The sequence below is a fragment of the Columba livia genome, chromosome 15 (assembly GCF_036013475.1).
Source record: "Columba livia isolate bColLiv1 breed racing homer chromosome 15, bColLiv1.pat.W.v2, whole genome shotgun sequence".
Classification (NCBI taxonomy): domain Eukaryota; kingdom Metazoa; phylum Chordata; class Aves; order Columbiformes; family Columbidae; genus Columba; species Columba livia.
The window spans coordinates 2,611,497-2,639,275 of NC_088616.1; the positions used below are offsets into that span (position 1 = coordinate 2,611,497).

Here is a 27,779-nt window from a genome sequence, read left to right on the forward strand (position 1 = left end):
TTTCATCAACAGGCAGATGCTTAAGAGTGGGGTTTTGCATTCTGACAAAGTATCTGTAAGGATGGCGGCCACTTCCCAGCGTGCAGACATTGCAAAGCCACAAGTACCATCCAGTCATCTTGAAGAAGTATTGCCCAGTCACTTCTTGACAAAGCACGTTGTCAAACGCACTGTCACTTATCTTGAGTGTTGTGGGGTTTTTTAATACCAATGTCAGACCCTGTGGCACAGCCCAGTGTGATCCACACTAGTTACTCAGATAACGAGGAGAAAACAGGTACACTCAGCATGTGTTTTAAAACATGTTTTCTATTCGGAACCCCGGTGCTCCATCTTTAGGTCTTTGATCATATCTGTATGCACAAAGGCGTGATTCATTACTGCCAGCTTCAAAATAATCATATTCTACATCCGTGTGTTGCCAGCACGGAAACAATTACCTCTCAGCCCTGAATTCAGCGTTTGTTCCAATGCACCGGGCACAAACCGGACGCTGTGCCAGGACGTTTGTAGGACAACCGCTAACGTTCCTGGTTTCGACCCTGTCCCGGAGCCCACAGAAGAGGATTATTTCCTAGAAAGCTCAGTGAGCGAGGCTGGAGCCCCCGGCACAGCCTGTTCGATCCCAGCCCCCCATCTGCCCCAGACCAGCACCCCCCACCTTCCATAGCCCACACTGGAGAGACCAAGAACCAAAAAGCTGGAGAAGAATGACAGACAAAAGAATAAAAAGACTAGATAGACAGAAAAAGAAGCGGAGGGCAGAGTACTGGAGGAAAAATAGTGAGCCTGAATTGGTACATTTATGAACCCAGCAAATACCAAGATAAAATCATGTGCAGAGAAAAAAATTTAGCTCAGTAAGCAAGAATTTTAATATTCACATCTAGAAAGCACAGCAGAACCTGCACACACTGGATGGGTACACACCACCTTTCAGAAAGTTGCTCCAAATGTCAGTGACAGAGCACTCGTGTGCACAGGGCACACTTCTCTGCAGCCTTTCTGTGGCCGAAACACCCACAATCATTTATAAGTCATCTCTGAGCCCCAAGCTCTTGCTTTCTCTCTCAGGTTGTAAGCAGAAATACAGAACCAGGAAAAAAATGCATGCACAGTTTAAGAGGTAACACTTATTTAACATAAGGCTACTGCTGAAAGAATTAAACCAAAACCGAGCATCTCTTGAGCTGAACACAAACACCTATTTCTGAGGTTTGCGTTAATTGACTAAGAACACTGATCATTTGCATTTTCACGTGCCTATTAGAAAATCCTGAAACACAACTGGCAATAGGGCCAGCTTTGCAACCCCTTGCAGTCCCAGGACCGAGTCATTTAAATTAAAACTTGGGAGTTTGCAAAATAAAATAATAGGGCGAGAGGGCACAGTTCCAGTATCCTTGAGTTTTTAGCCGTTAATAAAATGATTGCATTAGATTTCATTGCCTGTCACCTACTGGGCCCAATAGAGCTGTGCAATAAAGAATAGCGCCTGTGCGGTTTCCAGGTGGAAAAAAATATGAAGTAGCAGTGAAATAAAACCCCTCGGGACCGTGTCGGGGCAGGCGGCCCTCCGGGGAAGTTGGGGACACTGACACGGCCGCTGCGGACAGAGCCGAAGGGGCAGCGGGGAGAGGAAAGGAGAGGAGGACAGAGGAAAGAAGAGGAGGTGAGAGAAGGAGAGAGCATCCTGGTGCATCTGCTGCCGCTGCAGCCCCGGGCGCTCCCGCCGTGGGCCGGCAGCGGGACCGCGGCTGTGAGCCCGGGGTGCGGGACCCGGCGGGACCCACCGATACCGCGGCACCTGCGCGGCGGCGGGAGGCGCCCACGCGGGGCGGCGGGACTCGGGCGACCGCGCCTCCCTCGTCCCAACTTCCCCGCGCCCCCCGGGCAGCCGAGAAGCGCCGTGAGCCCGGGGCGCAGCCGCTCCCCCGCCCGCACCTACCATTGCCTTGCCGTGCGGGGCGGCGGGTCCGCGGCGCTGCGGGTGCGCCCGCTGCTCTCCGCCGCGGTCTCGCTTCTCGCGGCCGGCGGCGCCGCCGCGCTGCTCCTCGCCGGCGTCGAGGGAGGTGAAATTCCAGACAAGGAGGGTCTGCAGGAGCAGCACGGTGAGCGCCGCCACCAGCGCCGAGCGGGAGCGCCGCGCCAGCCGCCGGGCGCACGGAGCGGCCACCATCTTCGCTGCCGCCGCGCTCCCGAGAGCCGCCGCATCCGCCGCCGCACGGAGTTTTCAGCCGGGCAGAGCCAGACGTCAGCAGGAGGAGGGCGGAGGTGGGAAGGAGGGAGGGCCGGCGGGCGGAGGAGGTGTGCGCCGCGCGTGGGGCCGGGGAAAGCCGGCGGGAGCCCTGGCAGCGCGGCAGCCCCAGCCGGGCCAGCCTGGGGCGAGGGGTGGGGTTGGCGGAGGAAGAGGAAGGAGGAGTGGGGGGGGGTGGGCTGGAGATGGAGGAGAAGCGGCAGCGGGGGCTGCAGCTGCTGCCGCCGCTGGCAGGCGGGCGAGCCCCGGCCCTGCGCGAGGGGAAGGGGCCGGGCCGGGGCGGCTCCGCGCCTCACGGCGGGCGGGAGAGGGGAGGGGGCGGCCGGCGGCGGGGCGGGCGGCGACTGCCATCTTCTGAGGGAACGCGGCCGCGCCCGCCGGCGGGAACCGGCCCTGGGGAGACGGGCGGCACCTGGCGGGCGGGAAAGCGCGGGCTCGCGCCCGGCCGGCTGACGAGGCTTTTCTTTTTTTTTCCTGTTACCGATTTGGCCCCATTTCGCGCCGAACCGACCTGCAGCTGTTCCAGATGAAGCTGTTTCGTTTCGGCTGGTGGCGTTAAAAATGGCCGCAGCAAAAAGACGGCAGGGCTTTAGCTCCTTAATGACAGGAAATGTTGATAAATCAACGAACTTCTATAGGTTATCAACAACTCTGCGTTCATTGCCCTGCTGCATAGTTATTGACCAGCCTGTACCTTAGACAGGAAACTCCAGCACTGCTCAAACCGCACCTGTGGGTGTTGGGTGTGGGCTACAGAATCACAAAGAATCCCAGAGTGTCAGGGGTTGAAGGGCCCTGGAAAGCTCATCCAGTGCAATCCCCCCATGGAGCAGGAACACCCAGATGAGGTTACACAGGAAGGTGTCCAGGCGGGTTGGAATGTCTGCAGAGAAGGAGACTCCACAACCTCCCCGGGCAGCCTGAGCCAGGCTCTGCCACCCTCACCAGGAAGAACTTTCTTCTCATCTTTAAGTGGAACCTCCTGTGTTCCAGTTTGCACCCATTGCCCCTTGTCCTGTCACTGGTTGTCACCAGAAGAGCCTGGCTCCATCCTCCTGACACTCCCCCTTTCCATCTTGATCCCCAGGAATGAGTCCCCCCTCAGTCTCCTCTTGTCCAGCTCCAGAGCCCCAGCTCCCTCAGCCTTTCCTCACACGGGAGATGCTCCACTCCCTTCAGCATCTTGGTGGCTGCGCTGGACTCTCTCCAGCAGTTCCCTGTCCTGCTGGAACTGAGGGGCCACAACTGGACACAATATTCCAGGTGTGGTCTCCCCAGGGCAGAGCAGAGGGGCAGGAGAACCTCTCTGACCTACTGACCACCCCCTTCTAACCCACCCCAGGTACCATTGGCCTTCCTGGCCACAAGGGCCCACCCAGTGCTGGCTCATGGTCACCCTGCTGTCCCCAGGACCCCCAGGTCCCTTTCCCCTACGCTGCTCTCTAACAGGTCATTCCCCAACTTACACTGGAACCTGGGGTTGTTCCTGCCCAGATTCAAGACTCTACACTTGCCCTTGTTCTATTTCATTCAATGTTTCCCTGCTCAACTCTCCAGCCTGTCCAGGTCTCTGGATGGCAGCACAGCTTCCAGTGTCAGCCACTCCTCCCAGCTTGGTGTCATCAGCAAACTTGCTGACAGTCACTCTATTCCCTCATCCAAGTCATTGATTAATATATTGAATAGTACTGGTCCCATGGGCCCTGCCTATGCCCCATGGTTCGGCTGCTCCAAACACACCTGTACAGACACAGTATTTTCTTCCACCTGACGAACAGCCATCCCTGTGCACGATGCCGGCACAAACGCGTGCAAACAACTTCACGGGCAAAAATGGCACAAATCCCCAGCCCTGTACGGCCTGCAAGTGCCAGGCACAGGCACGAGGTGACACCCATTAAATGCCCCGTAGCTAAAAAAGTGTACCTAGTGGATGGCTTCAGCTGCCTTTCTCTCCCAAGCTAGTATTGGCTTTCTAATCTGAAAGATCTCATTATCTGATGATAGTAGTGAAGTAGGGAGCTTTTTTAATCTGCCTGCACAGCGCCTCTTTTTGTAAGCCTAATTCCACTTTACAAACCAAATCCAAAGGTGAAAAATAATATCTTCTGATAAGGGCAGTTGCTTTTTGTAAATGACAGCCAATTAGGATTTGCAGAGACCAGCATGATTTTGTTTGCATTTGAAGTACTTTAGTTTCTGATCCAAAGAACAATGAAACAAGTACAATGAAGTGAGCCACCTGAACAAAACAAAACAAAACCAGATAATGTTGAATGTGTTCAAGTGTTCTTGAATAAGCTGACCGTGTCTGCACAGCTCGGGAAGTTGATGGATCATTTTTATTCCAAACTATCAAATAATTGGGCGTTATAAATACAGCCAAGCAAATCTGACAAATACTAGATAAAAGTGTTTTCCACTTGGGATTGAGTGCCCCATGCAGCCTTCCCTCGGGTTTTTAGAGGGCAGGAGGTGCTCATGGAGACAGGAAAAATAGACTTTGAACAGGCCAAATCACCAAGAGAGCCACAGACCGCAGGGCCTGATTCCGATCCTGCGTATCTCATTGTGGGATGGGACACACATTCAAACTGATGCCCTAAAATGGCCAAAAGACATTAAAACAACATTGAAGCAGGCAATGTTTTAGCACAAGGCAACACTGCTCTCTCTAAAAGGAGCAAAGCAGTAATTATGACCAAATTGTGATCCATGCTTCTTAAAATATTTATGACCCATTGGAAAATTACCTCTAGATTTTCAGGAGCAATTTTTATACCGGAAAACGTCTGGGGATTCTCCTAATCTCTGTATATAATTACTCTGACTGATAAGGCAGTGAGGAATGACATTGCATGCTCAGTCTCACATGTGTCCTACTGAAAGCATGTCTGGAGAGAAGATTTGTATCCAAACCACAGTAATTTATAGGCAATAAAGATCTGAGTCCTCAGTGTAAAGTGGGATGGGAGCCTCAGCATGAGACACTTGTGTGCTGAGCAAAAAGCGGAGTGGGGAGAGGAGCGGGCTCACTCTGACAACATCCTCCTTTCCTTCTATTTGTACAGCTTATGTAAAATCTGGAGAGTGCAGTAGGTATAACATCCATTTTTAAACCTGTGCTATGACCAATGCCTGCTAACTGCTCACAACACCTTCTGTTGCTAAAGAAAACAGCCAAGCAGAACGAAGATGGAGGATAATTTAACTATTTTTTCTTTCCTGTGCTGATTCACACTGGAAAGTAAAAAGGGCAAGGCTGAACTTCATGAGAATTTGAAGATGAAAGAAAATCACAAAAACTCAAAAGCTGAACTGTACAAATCCTGAGAACAAACTACAATCAGAAATTACATAAGAGTTAAAAACCATAAAATGGACTTTTCTAATTATCACATTCATGAGTAACGGCAGCTCGAGTGAGCTGTGTTGCATCAGAAAATATCTGGCTACGTGGAGGACATTTGAGAGGTTTAGCACTCTAAAAACTCTTGATGTTGCCCATGTTACGTGAGACAGTATCTAGCATGAAGTAGATAAGAGAAAAAACAGGTTTTATTCTTAATAGACAAGTTTTAGAATGGCTGCACTTAACTGTCGAAGAGATGGTGTTTTAAGCAAGGATAACTACTGTGAATTGGCTAATTTGCTCTAAAATCCCTAACAGATAATTGGCTTAAATATTTTTTACCTCTGCATAGGTATGTAAATTCAGCCTGGGCCTGTTTGAGAGGAGGTGGGAATCAATCTTGGCTACTTGGAATGATGTAAAAAAAGAACCAAAATCCTTTCCAGTGAAATTTTTACTCTGATCTACTTTGCCACATTTACCTACCCTGTCATAAAAACATATTTCCTCCTCCCTACAGTGTAGACATAGTCTAAAATTGACTCAAGTAACCAGACTTTGTACGAAGAAATAAGTGAAGTTTAGAGCAACGTTAATAAGCTCTATCCTTTCCTCTGCTTTGCAAAGCTTGCAGTCCATCTGGTGAACAAACACTGCAGGCTTATCTGAACTCCAGCTCACAGGCTGACTCACAGGCGGTTTAGAAGCACATTCTGTAATCAGGGAAGGACTAAGTTATTTCAGAGGGAAGATCTGCATTTTTCTTAAAAGCAGCCATGTCCCTACCACATCAAAACGTAGATTTCAGATATACGTTACCAGGGTGAAGGGGAAAAAGGCGTGTCTGGGAATGAACTGATTTGTCTATAGGTATCTCTAATATACTGAACCTTAAAATCTGTGAAGAATCTAGAACAATTAGCGAATTTGTGTGTATTCCTATGATTTCAAAAAATCGTAACTCCTAAGGAATGTGTCTTAGGAACAGAAAAGATTGAAAAGAGGCCACCAGCGCAAGCCATGTTTTATGAGTAATGGGCAGCAGCAGCAGAGGTATCTTCCTGACATTTGGGTTTCTCCCCTGAAGTGGCAAATTCTTTTTCTTTCTTTTCCTTCTACCACTAGCAGGAATAACATGCCACCCCTCATCGTTTTAGTGAAGTGTTGTACGTATGAAGACACATACCTTTTCCCCGGCAGGCTGGCACTCTCACCGGTCTACACGTCAAATCTGAAAGAGCGAAACAGAGAAGGGAATTACTGTTCAAGAGGCTGATAAGAACTTCACCATCTCAGACTGCAGTTCAGTGTCTGCTCTGCAACAAGCTCCCAACTTGTGCCTTTTTGTTTTTAAACACTGGATCTTGCTATATGTTAAAGGTACCTTGATTTTTTTCGAACCATAGCATTGTCATTGCCTTACTCTACATTCTCAAATTCAGTCATTTTATGGTTTCTATGAACCTTTTTCTATGAACCTTCTATGAACCTTCTTCTATGAACCTTCTATGAACTTTCTTCTATGAACCTTATACTTTACCACAATTATTCACTGTTCCATCTCTTCATAAACAAAGGCCCAAGATTCCTTGTCACGTACTCATTTTATATCTATTTTATATCTCAAAGTGAGTTCCAAGAGCCAGATTCTCTCTTAGCATACATTGTCATAACACAAGTCAATGGAGATGTGACCATTGTGTGCAAGAAACGCCTTTAGTTGTGGTGGTTTTGTAAAAACTGAGATTACAGCAAGCCGTTCTTAATCCAGTCTTCTTCCACTTTGCTGCTTAACAGTTTTCAAATGCAATCTCTGCTGTCAATGTATATGCAAACCCCAACTGTTTAGTACCAACATTTCATTCTGGTAACAGTATTTATAAATTAGCAACTTGAATAATCCTTATTTTTCATTTCTGGGTCAGTATAGTCAAAGACAATAAAAGCAGGTAGTTTTCTGTGTTCAATTTATATAAAATGTGTGTAATATGTACTTGGAATATATATCACATCTTCTGAGAGATAAATTTAGCTCGAGACCTTGGCATACGCTCCACTTAGGAACTGAAGGAAAATGGAAGAATGATTCCCTTCATCCCATCAAAGCATCTCTTTTTCTTTGTAATCTCTTAGCATATATAACCTTTTACTACCAATGAGGGGAAATGTCATGTATATGTACTTCATATACAGCCCTCAGTGTTGTGACAGCTTTTTCTTTCAGCCAGTGGTCGGAGATAATCACGGAAGGATTACCCATCTGTTCTTGCCATGTGGCGTTCTGTCTTCGGGAAGGAGATATTGCAGTTCACAGCTTCCTGCAGCTCTTTTTTTCTCATGTTCTCTCATTAACTAAAAATCATATTATTATCCTTCTGAGATACTAAGTTGGGCAGCAGAGAAGACTCATGAAGGTGACCTACTTTGGATTATCTCAGTTAGAACCTGCCACTGACTGTTGCAAATAGCGCACCGTTTAGATGCAGAAGGAACTGGTTTCTTTGGCTTCTGTGTCTTGCTTTTTCTTCTCTTCCCACTTGATAGAAAATGATGGGTGGTACCCAAAAAAGAAGGGGAGGAGAAGAAAAAAGAAAGAGACTTTTATATGAAGAGTGACACTGTAGGTTGTGTTTACACGATTAGCCAGTTTTTCAAACCTTGAGAGGCTTTTAGACTGCATTTATTACAATGACGCACCAGTGCAAAATAGAGATGTGTAAAGGTTTCTTCCACTGGCCACCTGCAGTATTTTCCATGTGTCTAAACTTTTATTGAGACATCGCTATCACTTGCTGCAAAATGATAATTAGAAAGGAAACAAGCTTTTTAAAGGAGATTTCAATACTCTTTCATTTTGCCTAACACTGGAAAATACAGTATTTTAGTGACAAAGTTCTATTCTTCAGCTTCTGATGCACACTCAGCTGTATGAAAGCTTGCTGTAAAAACTATCTCACGAAATAGTGTGGCTGTTCTTTGCAAACAGGGCCGTTTTGTGGTAATTGATTTAATACAACTTCTTGTGGCAGGGAAGATTGTTGAGGATATTGTGTCAGATGCAGTGTTTGCAGCTTCGGCTGATCATTTTCCTGCCACTGACGCACTCGTGTCCCTTGACCCCACAGAAAACATTGTGCTGGGTGGAGCTGGTGCCATATGCCCATGCGTGACAGTGAAATTTTGATGAACTTCTGCATAAAATCTCCAAACCCTTGGAACGAGGTGCCGGGTTTTGGGAGAGAGGAAGGGAATAGGGCGCCTGCATTTCCCGCTGCAGTTCCCAGCAGCCGCGTTAGCAGAGACGAGCTTCAGCTTACCTGGGAGAAACTGGCCTCTCAGCACCACAGGCTTAGCAAGGATATTATAAACCAAAGACAATTATACAAATTTAAGCAAACAAACTTGCTAACTATCATTAATCTTGCTGTATTTAGAGAAGCATTAACAAAAATGGGTGCAAAAACCTGCTTGGCTATGATTTAGGTGCTACAAGAAAAAGAAGTATTCAGACAAGATAGTTGATGTGCCTTAAAAGAAATACAGTCTTTGGAAGAGAAAGGTCCATGTACAGCAAAGATGACTGAATCATACACTGGATGATTTCTCATCTTAACAGCTTTTGAATCCATAGAACTGGTAACAAATTACAAACACTTGTTATTGAATCAGAGAAGATGGTCCCTCCTTTATAGACTCTGAGAATTACTCTCTGAGAATTACTCTGATTTTTAATGGTTCAAGCACCAATTTTTATCTATGCCCTAGGTATTCCATCACAACAAAAGACCTCCATAAATAGGACCAAAAGATGCAAGATTCATTGAAAATCTAGTAAACATACTCCTTTAGGAATCAAGTTCCCATCCTTGCAAGACAAGAAGGCAGGTTCTTGAAGCCCTCCGGAGCCAGAGGAAAATCCTGGTGAGCTAACCAACAGCAGTTCTGCAGTAGCAGACAGCAGAAGTATCTTGAAATGATCTACATGTGTATGGTTTTGGCTTCATAATGAGTTCTGCTTTGATGTCCTTAAGGACTGGGAGGAAAAAGAGCTGGCAAACCAATCCATCCACATCAGCACCATGGTACAAACCCCAGCAGCTGCCTGCGACCTCCAGAGCCGCGCTGCTGAGCGTGCTGAGCGCTGCCTCCTGAGTAGTGACCGCTCACACACACGCGGAATCAGTGATTTGCGTGCTGGTTTCCATGCCTGCAGCTGCACATATGATGGATGTATGGAGATGGCTGAGCTACACCATGGCACAAAACATGCTGTTGTAACCACCTGTAAGGAAAAGGTGTGGTTTGGCACCCATCATCGTAGCTCTATCAGTTTTGAAAACTGATACGTACCTCATGGAAGAGCACGATTGATGCGCTGACTTTTCAGCAAGGGTCACTGCAGGTCATGGCTTTCTTGCTCTCTGTGGTCTCACTAAGGGAGATTATACACCAGGCACCAAGTCATGCTGCTTCTGCTTCCTTCTCAGGTCTGTCTGGTAAAAGATGGAGATACTTACAGAACTGCAGTTCTGCTTTTTGGGTAGTACAGCTTCTTGATGTGACAACTCAGTGCAGAAATTACTGGTTCGTTCCACTTACTTTAAGTTGTGCATATGGCACATGCCTGACAACCTGTTTGTCTGGAGAACATTCTGCTCTGAATGACCAGGAGGTGTTTGCCACAAGGAGAACTGTTCTGGCAGTGACGTGACGTGCAGGAGACACCCGCTTTTCGTGTAAGAACCCAACACACGTCCCCGTAACCCACCATAGGTGCCTAGTGCACGTGCTCTATTGCAGAATTACTCAAATTTCTAAACGTTTATATGCGCAAAATTCAGGCATGTACATGTATAGGCCTTTCTGAATAGACAAATCCAGGGTGTTTCAAAAAGCTGGACCCAATTTGAAATCACCATATCTCTGCAACCACGAACCACCCAGGAATGACACTCTTACAGTCTGTACAGCAGGTGGAGGGAACATAGACCACTTATTAAAAGGTCACCAAAACTTGATAACTCATTAAACCATTTGTACATTTTTGTGTGATTGTAACATGTTGGGTCCATCTTTTTGAAATGCCCTGTAGATGCCATGGGTAAAACACCTTAGCTCACAGAGTACAGAGCAGGGGCTGGAACTTAAATTGCAACAGTTTGCCCCAGGGGTGACATTAATAAGTGCTATCTCTCTTATAAAGACAGAGAAGATTTAGAAAATAAACTAAATAATATTCAGTGAAGGGAAAACAGGTAGGTAGACCCCACAGTGATTACTCTGTGCTCGTAAAACAATTCAAATATACTCCTGTTGTCTCCAAGTCTTTGACACTAAATTACAGTGTGAAATAAAATTTTCAGAAAGTTCATATTGCAAGTTATTTGTATCTAATGTGCAAGGCACCTTTAAGATCAAACAAAATGTTATGACGAATTTTAATTCTGATTAATTCTGGACCATCTAGTAAATTTTGTCAACACATAAACGATCCAATTCAATACAATCTACATTCTCAGCAGAGTGACTATTAAAATATGTGGCTCTCTTTTGCCCTAGAATGGCTTCTAATACGTCATTGCAATTTCATGTACTAGTGGGACACACCTTTCCTGATGACCAGCAAAAGCAAAGTTTTGCATTAAGTTTTTCTTTTCCCGAAGAACTATTACGATAAAATGTTTCAGATCTCTTATGATCTAAATAAGCACCTGGAAATTCCTGTAAATTCACAGAATTAGATCTCGACCCAGAAAAGCACTTAGTGACATGTATGATCCCATTGAATTTGGTGGCATATGTAAGGGCTTCAAATAAAGCATGTACCTATGAGCTTTGCTGACTTTGAGGCCTTATGGAATTTTTAAAATATTCAGAAACTAAACTTGGCTTGAAATTGAATGTAACCACTGATTAACAGTGATTTCTTAGGCTCTTTATTTTCTTAATGTATTTGTAAATGAATTGTTTGCATTTTTAAGTTGTTCTCCTACCTGCACATTCAGAAACGTTTTTCAGGTTGCTGTTCACTAGTAGGCATGAGGTGTTTTTCCTGAGAATTCACACGCAACACCTTGTTGTCTCTGGATGAGCTTTGCCTGTGATTGAACTGGGAAACAAACCGCCCGGCTCAACAGAAGCTTGTTTGATTTATCAGAGGAGAGAGGCGTTTCTCCTCCATTGCAGACCCGGGAAAGAAAACCTCAGAGGAGCAGAATAGGGAGGAGTTGTCAGCATCCCCGTTTCTCCTTGCTTAGGACTGGCCTGCTAAGCTTTTGATTGGGAAATGAGCTTCTACGATTCATTTGGCTAACATTAAACATCTTCACGCTTCATTAGAGAGGTGTATTTGTACCCAGGTGCCGCCATGACACCAGACCGAGAGCCACTCTAGTCCATAATCAGATCACGCAGCGTGCTTTGCAAATGCTCGGATACGCAGGCAGGTCCACAGCACCGTCCCATCCCAGATCTGCTCTCCAGCACCGTTGCTGCTCTGGGAAGCAGGATTCAGCCAGCTCGTAACACAGATTTTATGCATGCACGTGCAAGCCCACTTGTTTGAATATACAGCCCTACCTTTACTTTGTAAAATTAATGCTAGAACATCCTTGCAAATGCACTCATGCAGATTGCAGCTGGCTGGTAGCATAGGTTGATTGCATATAATAGCCTTAATCTCTTCACCTCACTTTGCACTTAAATTCCACCATCACAATGATGTTTGCAATCTCAGAGGAATGGCAAGGATGAGGCTGCAGTCTCACCCCATCTCCCTTCGGAAGGAGGCTCTTCAAGCCAGTCCTGTCAAGTCACAGGGTTAAGGGCAGAGGGAAAAACCAGACTTTCCACCAGTTTTAGCACATAACTTATCTGTGACCAAACAAAGATATTTGTTTGACATAATGTCAATATAACATCTGTTACATACGTAAAAACCCAGGGTACTATACATTTGTTAATGATCAGTTACTATTCATAAAATTTATTAAAGGAATAAGGTGATTTGCTTGTTAGCCAGCAGAGAGGCTCTAGGTTTCTTCTCAATCCACTATATACAGGTAGATCTCACACTTCTATTATTAATACCTGTTCAACCGCAGTCCTCCAGGTTCACACCGTGATTGAGCAGACTGTTGCTGACCCTATACAACACTGAATCTTCTCAAACGGCCACATTCTTGCCTGGAAACTGAACCTACAATTTTGGTAGCTCATTTTGTTAGATGAAGAGATTCCTACCTCAGACCTGGATTTACTGGAGCACAGACAGAAAATGCAGGTAGTATCTGTAATATTTTTTAAAGCCCCGCGTTGTAAAGGGGGAGGCACATTATGCATTTCAAGCATTAGTCTCTCCCTTGTGCTGCACATAATTGGCAGAGCTTTTCAGCGAAAAGCGATCTGGCCAAATTCTCTTACAGCCTCGTGCTCTGCAGAAATCTGTCTTGGGTTAATCTATATTAGGAGTAATATTCAAGTTGGCTCTTTGCTCATATGAAAGATGTGTTTAAAAAGCTCTAGCAGATACAATCCTTTTTGCCTGACTTTGTTCCCTGCTGTTGTTGGTCTCTCATGGGATTTCTTGCAGAGTGGTTAAGTGATCTATACTGAGGTTTCAAAAGCAAAGATAATAGAAGCTCTATTCATGGGTTAAACACTTAGCTGCTTTAATACAAGATGTGTAGGAGCAGCCCCTAATGACATTCAAATCTTGTTATTGCTGTGCTTCAGTGTAGGATGTACTTGGTTTTGTGGCTGCAAGAAGCAATTCTCAGAGATGACTGTAAATCCTGAGCAGCAAATAAATCCCACAGCATGTAGAAATGATGCCCGATTCTGCTCGTACAGCAGCGTGTACCTCGGGACGTGGCTGTGCTTGCTCCTCACTTACACCAGCGCTTGCTTGGTGTTGCAGTGGATGCCTGCTCTGTACCTACATCGCGTCTGACTCCGGGGGCATCTGTTCTTAACTGCACATCGGCGTCAAGTTTCTAACCCTTCCTTTGCAAAAGACTGCTGCCTATTTCTAGTGTCTTGGCTTGTGAGCAATTCCCTAAAACCAGTACTGTGGCAAGCTCTGAGCCTTCATTATTTCTGGGTCTCATGTCCAACTTATTTTTCTTATGTCCTCTGGGGCCTGCTAGCACCTCCCTTGCCTCCCCGCACTCCAAACTAGCAAATTTGCTAATGCTGTGGAGAAAAGCCAAGCGTTCTTCCAGAGAAATGCAGCTGAGTACCCATTAAATTATTTCATTGCTCTCTGTGCCTCTGAAACCCTATGAACTGTCTTTGCCACAAGGAAAAGTTGTAGCAGACATAGATCCAGAGGAGTATCACAATAGGCTTGGTTTTACTTGTTAATCCAGAGATGTTAAGCACAAGTATTAGGACCCTAAGCAAAACATAAAGAAGGAGCTGCTTGAAAGCCAGGCTTATATTCATAGCACAAAAGCTAGCTAGATTAACTGATTAAGAAGGCTATTGATATTAATTCCATTTGTTTCACACAGAGAAAAAGAGATTAGGAAAAGAAAGACTAGATGGAGAACCACTAGTTGATTAAATAGTATTGTACAGTTTATTGCTAATTCAGGCCAAAGTATTTAAAGGTGCACAAGTGAATCTGGTGTCCAGATACCGTTGAATTTCTATGGATGTTGAATGCGTGTATCCAATTTAAGTCTCGTTGAAGAGGATGGTGTAAACTTTGCTGCATAAGCAGTGCTAACATGCTACATGAAATAGAAATGTAGGCACCTTTTAGCCAGAAGGAGTAATTTGGGTGATTTAAACGGCCAAATAAGCTGCTGAATGACCGCGGGGATTTCCTCAGTTTCACGTGGTACAGAACCAAGTGTTCGAGGTGTCAGAATGACCTTCAGAACGGTTGTGCCACCCAAGCGACTGTCATCACTGCGCTGCTTAAGCAGCCTCAAGTGCTACCTGCTCTGATGATGACAAAATGAATCATTCTACCACGTGAGCTCTGAAATGCAGAGGAAGCATTCCAAAGATAGAAGTGCAAGAGGTAACAGATACGTGCAGATCAAATATAGGTGAAATTCATGATACTGCATTTCCATCAAATTTGTTGTTTTTCTTTCATGTTTCCTTTATCATCACTAGCTTGGATTAGGATTTATTTATTTGGCATGCATGTCATTATAAACAAAATGTTTCACTAAAAATGAAACATAATGAAACTAGACATCAGATAGATTTGAAAGTTGCTATGAATCACAATCACTACCATCAACTCAGGAACAGGTCCTTAATCCATTTTTACTGTGGGTAGTATAATCACAACAGCAGGTTTACATGCTGCTTTCCATCTCTCTCTCCCAACTCCAATTTTCAAATTCAATGTGTCTGTTCAAATAGCAAAGTCATCTCCTTACAAACAATAAATGGGGATTCATTTGGAAACAGTTACAGTGCCTGGTATATTTCGTTTTTATTACTGCATGACCGAGGTGAAGTTTATCATAGGTTAAGAGCACATATAGAATAAGTTCATGTTATTCAGCAGATGCACAGTAAGTTTTAAGACGCAAGGAAAAGTGAAGCTGAACTGAGGTGTAAATCCCCATTACTATTTATACGACTATAATTCCTGCAGGGATAACAGGGTCTGCTGGTTTAGTTTAAGGTATTTAGGGAAAGCTTAACACTAAACTAAGGAAGTGAGCATGATTGACCAGGCAAAATAAGCGAGACCCGACAACAAAAGCACAGGTATCATGGGAACTATCAAACACCTTTGGAGGAAGAAGCCCTGTGCTCTTTATAGAGTCTCAGGAAACATACCCATCTATTATACTATTGTTTACACCACTGTAACTGCATATCAGAATTATAATTCACTGCCAGATAACTTCAGCAGTGGTGCAAATTTAAACTGACATGCAATATCACAGAAGGGCCATAAATAATTAGAAAAGAGAATCGCATAATATATTTGCACTTAGTACCTATGAATACATACTGAAAGCATTTCAAGTTGACAAAGTAGCTTTGAACATCTCAAAATGGCTTTTCTTTTTTATAGACGAATAGTTCAGCTGATTGAATTTTGAGATATTGCTGAAGATATAAGAAAGGTGAGAAGTCAAAAAAGAAAAGTGTTAGGACTAAGGCAACACGGATGAGAGACAATGTGCTCAGGTGGGCAGCTCCAGCTTCTCAAGTGATCTTTGGGCAGGGATGAAGTCAAGACCCCCCCAAAGACCCTGACCTGTCTCTGTGCTCAAGAGACAGACCCACAGCTTCGAATGGAACTAAACTTGCATTTGCTAAATAACACTAGATACTGCCAAGAAAAGGAATAATGAGGGTAAGTCTCCAGACAAGTCTCTTGTTCAGCGCATACAGTTCCTTCGCTCTCTGAACACAGAGCTGCCTGTGCCAGCACACCGAGGAGCTGTCTCCAAAGTCCAGTTAATCTCTGTTCCTCTCTTCCCCACCATCACCAGATCTGGGCAAAACATTGCGATTTAATTCCTTCTGCTGCCACCGACAAAGAAGCCATAATAACTCAGGCCCTCCATCTGGGAAGGAACGTGCTAACAGCATATAAACCAAAGCAAATTACTTCCCGACTGAAGCCATGAGGCACCCAGGAGGGTAGAACAATAAGAACTTTATCCTTGGCCTGTTCCTGGGCTGATGCAGATTTATACCAGCTCTCGCTAAAAGCCGATGGGCAAACTCTTTATCCAAGTCCTTTACACAGTGTGGAGTAACACTGGAGATGGTAAATTCTATGAAGCAGCCTGACTGCATGTCCTATAAAGCAAAAAGAAAAGATAAATGAAAGTATATGTTATACAACTTGGACAAAATATTAGTAAATAGGCTAATGGCCTCAAATATCCATGATTGTTGCAAAGAGAAAGGCAATAAACTGTTCTCAGAGTGCAAAGGGAGACAGGACAAGAACACTGCAACAAAAGAAGATTTACAAAGACATTAGCAAAACTTTCTAAGCACCGGTAAGATCATCTGGGGAGGCTGTGAAGTCTCCACAAGAACAGGTTGGACAAATAAGCTGTCAGGAATGGCTTCAGCGTTTCTGATTTTCCCTGAGGGCAAAATGGACTTTCAGAATCCCTTCCCACCCAGCATTCTATGATTCTACAGAATAAGCTAGCAGGGAGCCAAAGGGACAGGAGCCTTGCTAATTCCACAGGGAAATGTGGATGAACTCAATGTTTTCTGTCTGCAAATTGCAGGATGCTAGAAAAATACTTTCATAGACATATATATTAATAAATGGTATCACAGAACCCCAGAATGTCAGGGGTTGGAAGGGCCCTGGAAAGCTCATCCAGTGCAATCCCCCCATGGAGCAGGAACACCCAGATGAGGTTACACAGGAAGGTGTCCAGGCGGGTTGGAATGTCTGCACAGAAGGAGACTCCACAACCTCCCTGGGCAGCCTGGGCCAGGCTCTGCCACCCTCACCGGGAACAAGTTTCTTCTCATCTTTCAGTGGAACCTCCTGTGTTCCAGTTTGCACCCATTGCCCCTTGTCCTGTCACTGGTTGTCACCCAGAAGAGCCTGGCTCCATCCTCCTGACACTCCCCCTTTCCATATTGATCCCCAGGAATGAGTCCCCCCTCAGTCTCCTCTTGTCCAGCTCCAGAGCCCCAGCTCCCTCAGCCTTTCCTCACACGGGAGATGCTCCACTCCCTTCAGCATCTTGGTGGCTGCGCTGGACTCTCTCCAGCAGTTCCCTGTCCTGCTGGAACTGAGGGGCCACAACTGGACACAATATTCCAGGTGTGGTCTCCCCAGGGCAGAGCAGAGGGGCAGGAGAACCTCTCTGACCTACTGACCACCCCCTTCTAACCCACCCCAGGTACCATTGGCTTCCTGGCCACAAGGGCCCAGTGCTGGCTGGTATGATTTTACTGAAAGGATCTAAAGAAACGATTCCAATAAGAAGGCTTGAGAAACGTTTGCGAAGAGCATTATCTATCTATCGATAGATCACAAAAAGGAGATGTGAATTCAGTGTTTCTGAGGCCGGAGCACCCAATGTGCAAGTTGGGCAGGGCCGTACAAGATAATGCAGGACTAAGCTTTAGCCTCGGCCTTTGAGTAGCTCATTTAGGGGACTAATTTAGCCTTTAATTGACCGAGATGATGCCTTTGGCTGGCAATTGTTCTGATGTGGGTACCTGGCTGTTCTGGGCACGTTGCACCGCGGCTCCTTCTGGCCTGAGAGGGCGAATTCCCTGCAGAGTCCTGGTGTTCACTGTGATTAGAGTGAACAGCTAAATACAGCTTTTGGCGGCCAAATTTCATTTTCACTGCTGTCAGAACTTCAGTTATTATGGTTGGGCTATAATTTTCATGCTGGTAAAACCTTAATTGTCATGTTTGGAGTTTCTTTAATGTTTATTATAAATGCACAAGTTTGATTTATACAGAACAGAGTAACTTGCAGTGGCTCAGGGATTTGGCAAAGAGCTTCACATATTTCACCGAAATTCTGTTTGGCCTAGAGGGGCGTTACAATTCTAGATAAAGAATGTGCTTTTTTATACAGCAGTAATTTGTAATAGAGTGTGTTCCAAAATAATTCTGCGTAAAAGATGAACTAAGACAAAATCTTTGCCTCCCCACTACGGGAATTAATTCAGAATCAGAAAACATATGGAACTGGAAGAGTCTGATTTTGCAAAATATATTGTGGGTGAAAACAGGGGAAGGAAGCTGTTCTGTCACCATTAATCTCAAGCAGGAGTAAAAGCTCTTTGATGAACAACAGAAAGGAGGAGACAGCTGCAATCTGCTTCCTTCAAGTAGGACAGGTTGGATTATTTGGAGGCATCTGAACATTTGGAAAAGTCTGGGAAGTACTGGAAAATCAAAAGATAACATTGTACCCTTTAGGGGTTATATAATTTTGGCCTATATTTACCCATGGTTGCACCCGTGGATTAAGCAAACACGTTACGTGTGAGGTCCTATTTTTACATTCAAATTTGGGATTTAGTCAATGCAAATGCCGGAAGGAGCGGACATGAATACACTGGCACCAGTGTGCAGGTCGCAAAGAGAGATTTGGGACTTCATCACAGCATTAGAATATTAGAATATTAGAATATTAGAATATTAGAATATTAGAATATTAGAATATTAGAATATTAAATACAGGGAAGGCTCCTGGTGTTAAGTCAGTCAGTGACATGTTATGTATTGCTAATATTTTCAATTTAAGGCTGAGGAAATACAAGCTCTGAAGAAGCCAAGGAAGAAATATCATATTTGAGCATGTTTACTGTAAAATGAAGGGCTATTTTATCTCAATCAAATAAAACAAGTGGACTGAAAAACCTGATATTGAAATAAATCCAATTTACTCTCATGTAATTGCTTATTTGATTCTCAAATATGACATGAAGTTAGAAAACAAATTGATCTTCTGTCACTTCTGTTTCAGTGAACTTAACTCAAGCAAGTTGCCCTTTTGGTGCATCTTGGATGGAACAGTACTTGATCTTCATCCCAAGGAAATCAGTGTCTTAAATTTGTTTGAAAAATGATTATCCAAACCATGACGCCTTTTCAGACAGTGTTTGAACTGCATACTAAAAAGACCAAATTCCCCCGGAGAGCCAGCACAAGCACAGAGAAGATGAACTATTGTAGTATAGTCTCCCTCTGCAAGAAAATGTAACATTGGTAAAGGTACAATAGGAGCTCAGACAAATATGGTAGACACAGAAACTGCACAAGTCTTGTGGGCACGGGCCACCTTCCTCCTGCCCAAATGAACAGTTTTACATGACCCTGATGTGCCTCAAGCATTTAAAGAGTAATAAGCCACTGTCAGAACACTGTGATACATCCAGCACCAGACTCCACAGACAGGGAACTGAAAGGTGTTAACAAAACACCAAACCAAAGGAACAATAAAAGGGGAGGTTGGGGGAGCAGGGCGGGAGGAACACCCCTTCTGCTCAAAGACTCCAAAGGTTGAAAATGTTTATTCAAATGAAAAGAGAATGAAGATCCCTGTTCCCGACTGAGCAGAAAGGGAGCAGAGGTTGTGTAGCACGGCTAATGTGGGAAAGGTTGGCAGGGGTCGGAACGGCCCGTGGAACCTCGCACCGAGGGCTCTTAGGGAATAATCTTCATCATCTACAGTCTTAGGGTCAAATCAAGGCAGGTTCAGGAAAGAAAAATCCGCCTAAAAGGTCCAAGATGTAATTAATTCATTTCTGTGCAAGATGAAAGATTATTTTAAGAACGGTCCCTGTGATTATTTTTTAAAATCTAGGAACATAGGAAAAAGCTTGTTCTAGACAGCTTATCATTTTATTGATATGTCCTACTTTAATTATGAAGAATCAGTTCATATGCTTGAATTTACAACTATTAAAATTGGTGTGACAGAAATAAATACTACTAAAATGCTGACGAGGCAGGACAAGTTAAGAGTGTGGCACCAAGCACTGAGATGGATGGGTGGCCAGTTTGTAGGAACTGAGAACACGAACTGCGAACTCCCAGAGCAAGCCAGTTCTCCCCTTCCAAGAATTCTATTCCTGTATATTTATACTCCATATACAAAAACCATAACTACCTCCAAAACATTTAGATTTGATGTAATATGTCCTGTTTCCCCTGCTATTGCACTCTTGACCTTCAGATAACAAGTAACATTAGTTTTCTGGACTTGTCCAGACATGTGTCTAGAAGGACCTGTGGTTAACAGCCAGATGACCCTTCCACTCTTACACCTTCCTCGAATTAGAAGTTTGATGCCAAATTCTTCGTTTACAGGATCATTTCCTTCAGATTTCACTGTGATTCTACATTTTTCTGGTTTATGTCTTGTATTCTTCTGGCACATATTTGCTTCTAAATAAATTCAGCCTGTTACACGCAGAGGAGAACAGGATTCCAGGCAAAATATCTGAAGACCAGAAGACTGACAGAAAGCACTAGAAGCAGCTTTAATTCAGTACTCAAGTGTGCAGAGCAATACAAGTCAGTAAAAACTTGTCTTTTTTTGCTTTGCTAAGGGTGATGTCAGGCCAGAAGACACTCGTTTATACTATTAATATTAATACTGTCATGATTCTTGCTGAGGCCAACAGGACTGTAGAAGTGAAATACAGCCCAGTGTGGCTGGACACACAACAGATGCACCTGAGCCAGCAACTGTTCAGCTTCCTACGTATTTTCTTGCCAAACCTCCTTTTTGAGCCGCTAATAAGTCACTGTTGTATTTCAGGCTGAAACTCCTCAGACCTGCAAGCTCGAAATGAACATAAAGCTGAAGTTCGCAGCAGAGATACATCCCGGCTTGCAGCCAAACACTAAGGGTGATCAGTCAAGGGTACGGGACACGGAGAGCAGAACGCTGTTCCCATAGCCAGTGCCGCAAAAATCAATGCATGTGATATGGGAATCCGTGTACTGAGGCCGGTGGATTGAGGTGAGACCTTGTGCTCTGGGTACAGCCCTGTCTGTAGGAACTGGGGGCGCTTTAGTGAAATAACTGGGGAGGTGGTCAAAAGTAGATATTAATGGGGCATAAAGGTGCCAAAAATGTCAGAGTGCTCACAGACCCAGTCACAGCGCAAGACACTCATCACGACAGTCACGTCACCTCTAATTCCCGTGGGCTAATTAGAGACCGGCATTCAATTGCAGTTTTAAGATTTCCTCTGTATTCTTGCGTCATCAAAATCCTGATTTGTACACCAAGTAATCCTTGAACTAAAAAGAGAAGGTAGTACATATCTGATGCATCTGAAATAGGATATACTAAACAAACAAAAATGAATCCAGTTTTCTGGAATTTATAAATTCTGCTGAATTACAAGTCACCTACCCAAACCAGGAAGTTAGCACAGCTTTACTCAGTATGAGCAATAACATCTTATTTCACAAGATCTTGCTAAAAATCCACAGCATTAGAGCCTGTGGATGTAAGGTCTCTCAAACTGGGTGAACCATTTTCAACAAATACCCAATTTCAGACCATAATCACCTTCTCTGATCACAAGTTTCCTACAAAAAACCCCACCTTTTCTTCTGAATTTGCTCTTCACAATTTTTCTTCTGTGCTTGCTAAAGTTCTTTCATCCCCAATATCATTCTGTCAATGTGGTGAATTAACACAGATTTTAAAGCTCTCATTTCCTGCCTGCTTAAAAAAAAAATAAATGAAAAGCCTAAAACCTGTTTGTTTTCCCCAAAACCAGAATATCATTGGGCTGCCCTACAACATATGGACTGAGAACAAAGTGAAGTCACGGAGCTGAGCATCAAGAACTCACTTGAAATGGGAGTGATGGCGAACAACACACAAACCAACAAGAACGACAACAACAACAGATCTGAAGGAAGAAATGCATTAAAAATTGGGTAAAATTATCCCTTGAGCAATGCTGGATGACACCCAGACTAAACATCACTGAACAGCGGAGCTGTTCCAGTTTGTGCCACGGGAACGTCAAAATACTTCCTTCTCCTCCGTAAACATCCTGTAGTTCTTTCTGGAAAACGGAAGAGTACCACATGTGACAAGTGTTCTTAAGCAGCATGCTGAGCACCAAATGTGAACTATAATTCATAAATCATGCTCGTAATTTATAAGGAATGGCTCTGTTAACGCTTCTGCTAACTAGCTAACCTGTTTTGAGAGATGCAGCCAGAACGTGAGTTGCTGTGGTGACTGTCACTGCGGGCACCGCGGCAGCTGGCACAGACAACGGCCTTTCCTCAATGAGGAGAAAACAATTCTCAGAATGGCGAAAGGCTGAGGAAAGCCCTCGATGAGAAGCAGAAATGAAAGTATGTGAGGGTGGAGAACATCATCTTCTCTCATGTAAACCCCACTGAAAACCACCAAAGGAAGCCTATGTCATCTCTCAACCTTAGTTCAGCAAATGAGCAACTTCCAAGGGATACAACTGAAAGAGGAGAGACATGGTATCTCCAGATATGCTGGAGTTATTCTTGCACGACAGCCAGAGAGCAAACCCTCTTCATTCAGGGCAAGCAGCTTCACCTTCATGCGCTGGTGTTTTTGATCATCAGAAGGAAGAGTTAAAGACAAACCGGCTTGTTACTCAATTCAGAGTCTGACAAAGAGAAAAGTTAGAATCATTATGGCCACATGCACAGTTGATGGACCTGGAATCATCCTCTGTGCCCCAAGACATGTTTATGGCTATTAGAAAGCTGGACTGCATGGTTCACAGTTTCTCAGTTGGCAAGAAAGGCAGAGATTTAATGAAACCTTGAAATCCTCTGGCCTAATTTGTGTCAGGCTTCTATCAGAGATACGTGCAGATATTTTCAACTGCCCAGCACACATTCAAATAAATGTGCTAAATACAGATATATATATAGAAGTACCACAATGAGAGAGGAGAATTACATACAAAAGTCTCTTGCGTATTTCTACCAATAGAATTCAGTTTATTCATCCCTGCCAATTAAAACTAAGGGGCAATATGGAATATATTTCTCAGACTCTTTGGCAATACCATTTCAGAAGTCTCCTGCAGCCCTCAGTATTTCAGGGCTCTCCAGCCAGGAGCGGTTCAGCTGATTGTATTCCCACCTGCCAGAATTTGGGGTGTTTTCTTTACTTTTTCCTACTTTCCCACCTTCTCCTTTTTAACACCCATTTTCCATCTCAAGCCAGTAAAACCTGCCGTGGAAAGCTGAGCTCAGCATCAGTCCAGCGCCACTCTAGGAAAACTTCTGGGAAAATCTCTTGGAAAGCTATTAAAACAGTCAGCGAGGCACTTTCCTCCCTTGAACACGGATTCCTGGCTGCTGGAAAAAACCCGCCAGAGCCCCAAAACCCGCCGGAGCCCCAAAAGCCCCAAAACCCGCCGGAGCCTCCGGCCTCGCGCCGCCAGGTGGCGCCGCAGCATCGGCTTCGGGGGCGACGCGGGGACCGGGGGGACCCGGGGGGGACAACGCGGGGACCAGGGGGAACCGGGGGGGCTCGGGGAGACCCCGAGGCTCCGACACCTCTCAGGAATGCGCCCCCAGCCTGTGCCGGCGCTTCACCCAGAACCAGGCACCGGTCGCTGGTATTCAGGCTCATTCTGCTCCCCAAACCTGCGAGGGAAGCGAAAAGGAAGGAGCCAAGGGGGAACCAGCCCGGACACGGGCACGTTTGAACCTTCCGAAAGCACCTGGTGAGCTGGCTTGACTGTTCTGAGCCACTCAGTTTAATAAACTAATTCGGGGAGGGGTGGCCAAAGCTGACAAACAGATCCTTTTCTCCCCCTTTTTTTTTTTTTTTTTTTTTTTGTAATTTAACCCCACATTTCAGAATAGTAATTTAGGGAAACATTGTCCTTCACAAGATCTCACGGTTGTGCACTCTCATCCTCGGCTGTCACAGCAATGAAAAAACAAACCAAACAAAACCAACTCAAAAAACATTTGTTTCCATGCCTGTTTTACCAGCAGAAAAGCTTTGATACACCGCAGTAAAGCCAATTATCCAAATCACCCCAGACAAAAACGGAAAAATCAAGATGTTTTGCATTCCTGCCCAGAGCACTTCAGTGTTCTTGGTAAAGGGGAAAGGTGGAGAAACCGCCCTGGGAACTGACTCTAGTTGCATTTTCTTCCCTGGTCTGCTCCTCGGTGCCTTTGGGAAGGGAAAATTAAACCCACAACTATTGCAGCATGCACCTCGTTTTTAATCCAAACATATCAAAAAGCTTTTTACCTGGGGTAAAAGGGCCGTATTCACGCTTAATATCCACCCTCCTGTGCCCCAAGTACATCACAGCCCTAGCTGTTTCCTCTGTTCAGCAAAGTAGTTGCAACAGCCTGATCCTGAAAAAACACCCATGCATGACTAAGTTTACTCAAATTCACAGTCCCACAGAATCCAATTAAACAACCCAAGAGCACAAAGTTATTCATGTATTCGAGGCTGTGGACAGCTGGGTCCAACACTTTGTTTGGTCTGGTGCCAGTTACGGTAACCAGCCCTTTATCTGAATTTCATTTCTCAGCTATACAATTAAAAGTTAAATTCAAACCATCCTATTCCCAGTGAACCCGCCAGGATGAAACTTTTATAGGTCTTTAAATACATTATGTATCAACTACTTGTGTCTGTTTTCTAGCAAGTCTCCCATGGATTCTGTGGGGAAAGCACAAAATGATGAATTATGTATTCAGGATTTTGTGCTGATCTCAGTGTGTAATTGTTACAGTGTTCAGAATAAAAGGAACATAGCTTTTTGATAATTAATTACACTAATTGCATTCACCTGGGAAAAAATAGATAACACTACAAGGCAAACAGGGGTCAATAATATTAATATAGTTGATCACTAATCTTGCATATACAAGTACCAACCAGTTACGCAGAGTTAAACAGAGTCAGTGATAATTTGCATGAGGAATTCCGAATGCAGAGATAAATTAAACCTGTAGAAAGTCAGAGAAATGAAACCACCAACTTAAAACTGAAACAGTGATGGGTTTTCCTTTTCTTCAGGTTGCACGGAGGGACTGTCACCAAGGCTGACAGGTGACACCCGAGGCTGCCGTGTGCCCTGAAGCGGAGCCACCGTCCTTGGGCTGGGACCTTGTGGTTCAAAGAGGAGCGCAAGGAGACACCAGTGCTGGGCAGAGGAACAGCCCAAAGCCCAGCAAGGGTATTTATTGAATCTGGCTCCAAGGCAGCAGCTGTGCCCGTGCTCCCCGCCGTGCTGGTGTCCCCTGCACCTGGCTGAACTCCCAGATCTTCAGCGAGGTGCAGGTCACACCAAGCACTGAACACGTGCAGGGCTGTTTTACGAGATTAGAGCTTAAAGGGGAATAGACGGAGGCTGAAGCAGTTCGGTTTGGTACTTCTCTTACATCCCAGTTCGGCAGCAAAGTCGAGCGAGGCAGAACGTGGCACTAAGGTCCCTGTGCTGCTGGAGGCCTCTGAGCACCCAGGTGGTGGGCGAGCAGGGTGCAGCACTCCTCCTCTGCAATGCTCAGGAAAAGCTGCTTTCTGCCCCCTTCAAACAGTGATTCTCAGCAGCAACAATACCGAGTGGTTTCTATGGGGTCCGCAGTGGGCTGGCGGCTGCAGCAGCAGGTTAACCTCAGGAGGAACGGGGTGTGATAGAAAGGGGCACTTTTCTGGTCTGATGCCTCTGCAAAGAGTCCCTCTCCATGTACTGGGCTGAGCTGGGCTATATCAACATGTGAGAGAGATGGAAAAGCAGGTCTATTCACTTTTATGTGATGACAACCAGATGCTACGGTAGAACTTGGCCTAGAGATGGCTGGAAACGGGCTGTCTGCTCGGGGAACGCGGTCGGTCCATCCACACGCAGCAAGGAACTGCTGGTGAAACTTCATTGCTTAAGGAGGGTGGGGCGCTGGTCTTTCATCTGACAGAGGGGAAAATAAAAAATAGATGGAAACAGCCTTAACCACCACTGATTCACATGATATTGCACCAAACCGCAAAGAGAGGTAAATTTTGGACTGCTATTTTGAGAGCTCTTATTAATCTTCAGCACAGCAGAGCTTTTCCCCAGCCGCCAGCTCAGCAGCAGCAACACAGCTCAATAGAGTCTTTCATGGGCTCGACAGCGCGGAGCTCGCCCGGGACTCCTTGCATCTTGCAGCCCCCTTCCCATCGCATGCTCTGCTCTCCTGGGGCATTGCCAGGGCAGGAACAACCATCACAGCCAACCCTGCAGCACCCAGAGACAGCACCACGCTCAGCTATTGAAGGGTAAGCTCTGCCCTTGCCCACTGACATTGCTCTTTAGTTATTACAGACGATGCTGCTGCTCGTGACACTCATGAAACAGCTGGTCGGGCTCTACGCAACCCCCGCCACACGGCTTCATACACCATTCTGTGCAAATTGGTTATTGTCTCGCTGACCACTGCTCCTACGGCTCAAAAGCACTTGGCTCTCGGAAGGGTGGAACCCAAAGTTCTTGGCTAAGGTGAAGAACTATTATATATTATTCAGAGTGCATGATTTTTAAACTGAGCTATGCTTGAAGACTGGAAAATTATCGGTAATGAAGTTTCTAGACCTCAGCAAGATGCCGGGACTCCTGTGTGGTTGTCAGATAAACAAGAACATGCAGGAAGTCACAGTCATGTCACAAACAGCAACGAGGAGCCTGTTCTGATTACAGCACATTTGTAAAAGGACAGTTTCTCATTCAAGGCCCCATTTGAAGTCCACGGAACGAAAAGCTGGCTGTCCCAGCGGAGGCTGCGATCCAACCCGAAACACAAATGAAACACAAGGAACCCCAGGATGACTTTGCCGGTGGGATCCATAACTCGAGTTAACATAACACAGCCATGGCCACGTCCATCCCAGAGCCTCGGGAGCGTTATTCCCCACAACAGTTCTAACCTCCAAGATAACTTGAGCTCTCTCGTCACTCATCTGCCTTATGATAAGTCTACATCCTTATGTATTCTCTCTGCCAAAAGGCAACTTTTAAAATGCGATAAAATAAAACTGTGTACAAATTAAACAGTCAACACATTTTACTGCTGCTCAGTAACTAAAATGCTTTCACTGTGCTATGCAATATATAACTGCTGAAATTACTTTCATGTGTGTTTATAAGTCTTCCTATATTTTCTCCTCATTACTCCAAATACATTTTAAAAGCTTGTTAAGATAGATTTGTTGGCATTTTGTATCTAGCTGACTGTGCATGTTAAAGGCTTTGAGTGCGAGTTTCCCAACTTGAAACACACTATTTTTCATGCTGCTTGTTAAACACGTATCATTCCAACCATGTACATTAATTGGCTTGTCTGGGGAAACAGGCCTGAGTTTATGAAGTCTGTCACCCTGCTTTGTAGCTTAATTATAAAATACAATTATTTTCCTTTTCCCCAGTCAGACTATTTGCACTGGATTATTTTTTTCTTCCTCGTGCTGCTGTTTTAAATTCCAGGGCTGTGTAACTGATCCCGTAGGTCCCGCTCCAGGGCTGCCCCCGGGCCGGTGGTTAATGCAGGTTCGTTAGCAAAGCCACGTGCACTGCGAGCACCCTGAACCGCACCTGTGGGTGTCCGGGACACGCTGGGGGAGAATCACGCTCAGACTCAAGTCTGCCATTTACAATAACACCAAAGGACTATTTAAGCTACTGAATGTTGACTTGCGATGTTCT

General features: G+C 44.9%; 1 protein-coding gene and 2 long non-coding RNA genes across 5 annotated transcripts in view; 1 reads left to right on the forward strand and 2 right to left on the reverse strand.

Annotated features, from left to right (window-relative positions):
- Positions 1 to 10,097, reverse strand: part of XYLT1 (xylosyltransferase 1) — a 208,627-nt gene extending 198,530 nt beyond the window's left edge. Inside the window, exons 1-2 of one of the 3 annotated variants that reach the window (XM_065030707.1) lie at positions 9,960 to 10,097; positions 6,796 to 6,840 (exon numbers count right to left, since the gene is read on the reverse strand). Coding sequence is in view for 2 of the 3 variants with exons in the window: in XM_065030704.1 (XP_064886776.1) it covers positions 1,949 to 2,179 (231 nt within the window). In the remaining variant the exon portion in view is untranslated. Of the gene's footprint in view, positions 1 to 1,948; positions 2,505 to 6,795; positions 6,841 to 9,959 lie in introns of those variants that run through there. The other 2 variants (XM_065030704.1, XM_065030705.1) reach the window with 2 other exon arrangements.
- On the forward strand, positions 2,136 to 27,534 carry LOC110363246 (uncharacterized). Its single transcript, XR_010466312.1, has 5 exons — positions 2,136 to 2,274; positions 6,810 to 6,989; positions 20,864 to 21,067; positions 21,840 to 23,795; positions 25,121 to 27,534. It is a non-coding gene; the product is annotated as an uncharacterized LOC110363246 (long non-coding RNA).
- LOC135575490 (uncharacterized) overlaps positions 13,934 to 27,779 on the reverse strand; it is a 267,532-nt gene continuing 253,686 nt past the window's right edge. The window contains exon 3 of the long non-coding RNA XR_010466313.1: positions 13,934 to 16,397. This is a non-coding gene — a long non-coding RNA (uncharacterized LOC135575490). The remainder of the gene's footprint in view (positions 16,398 to 27,779) is intronic.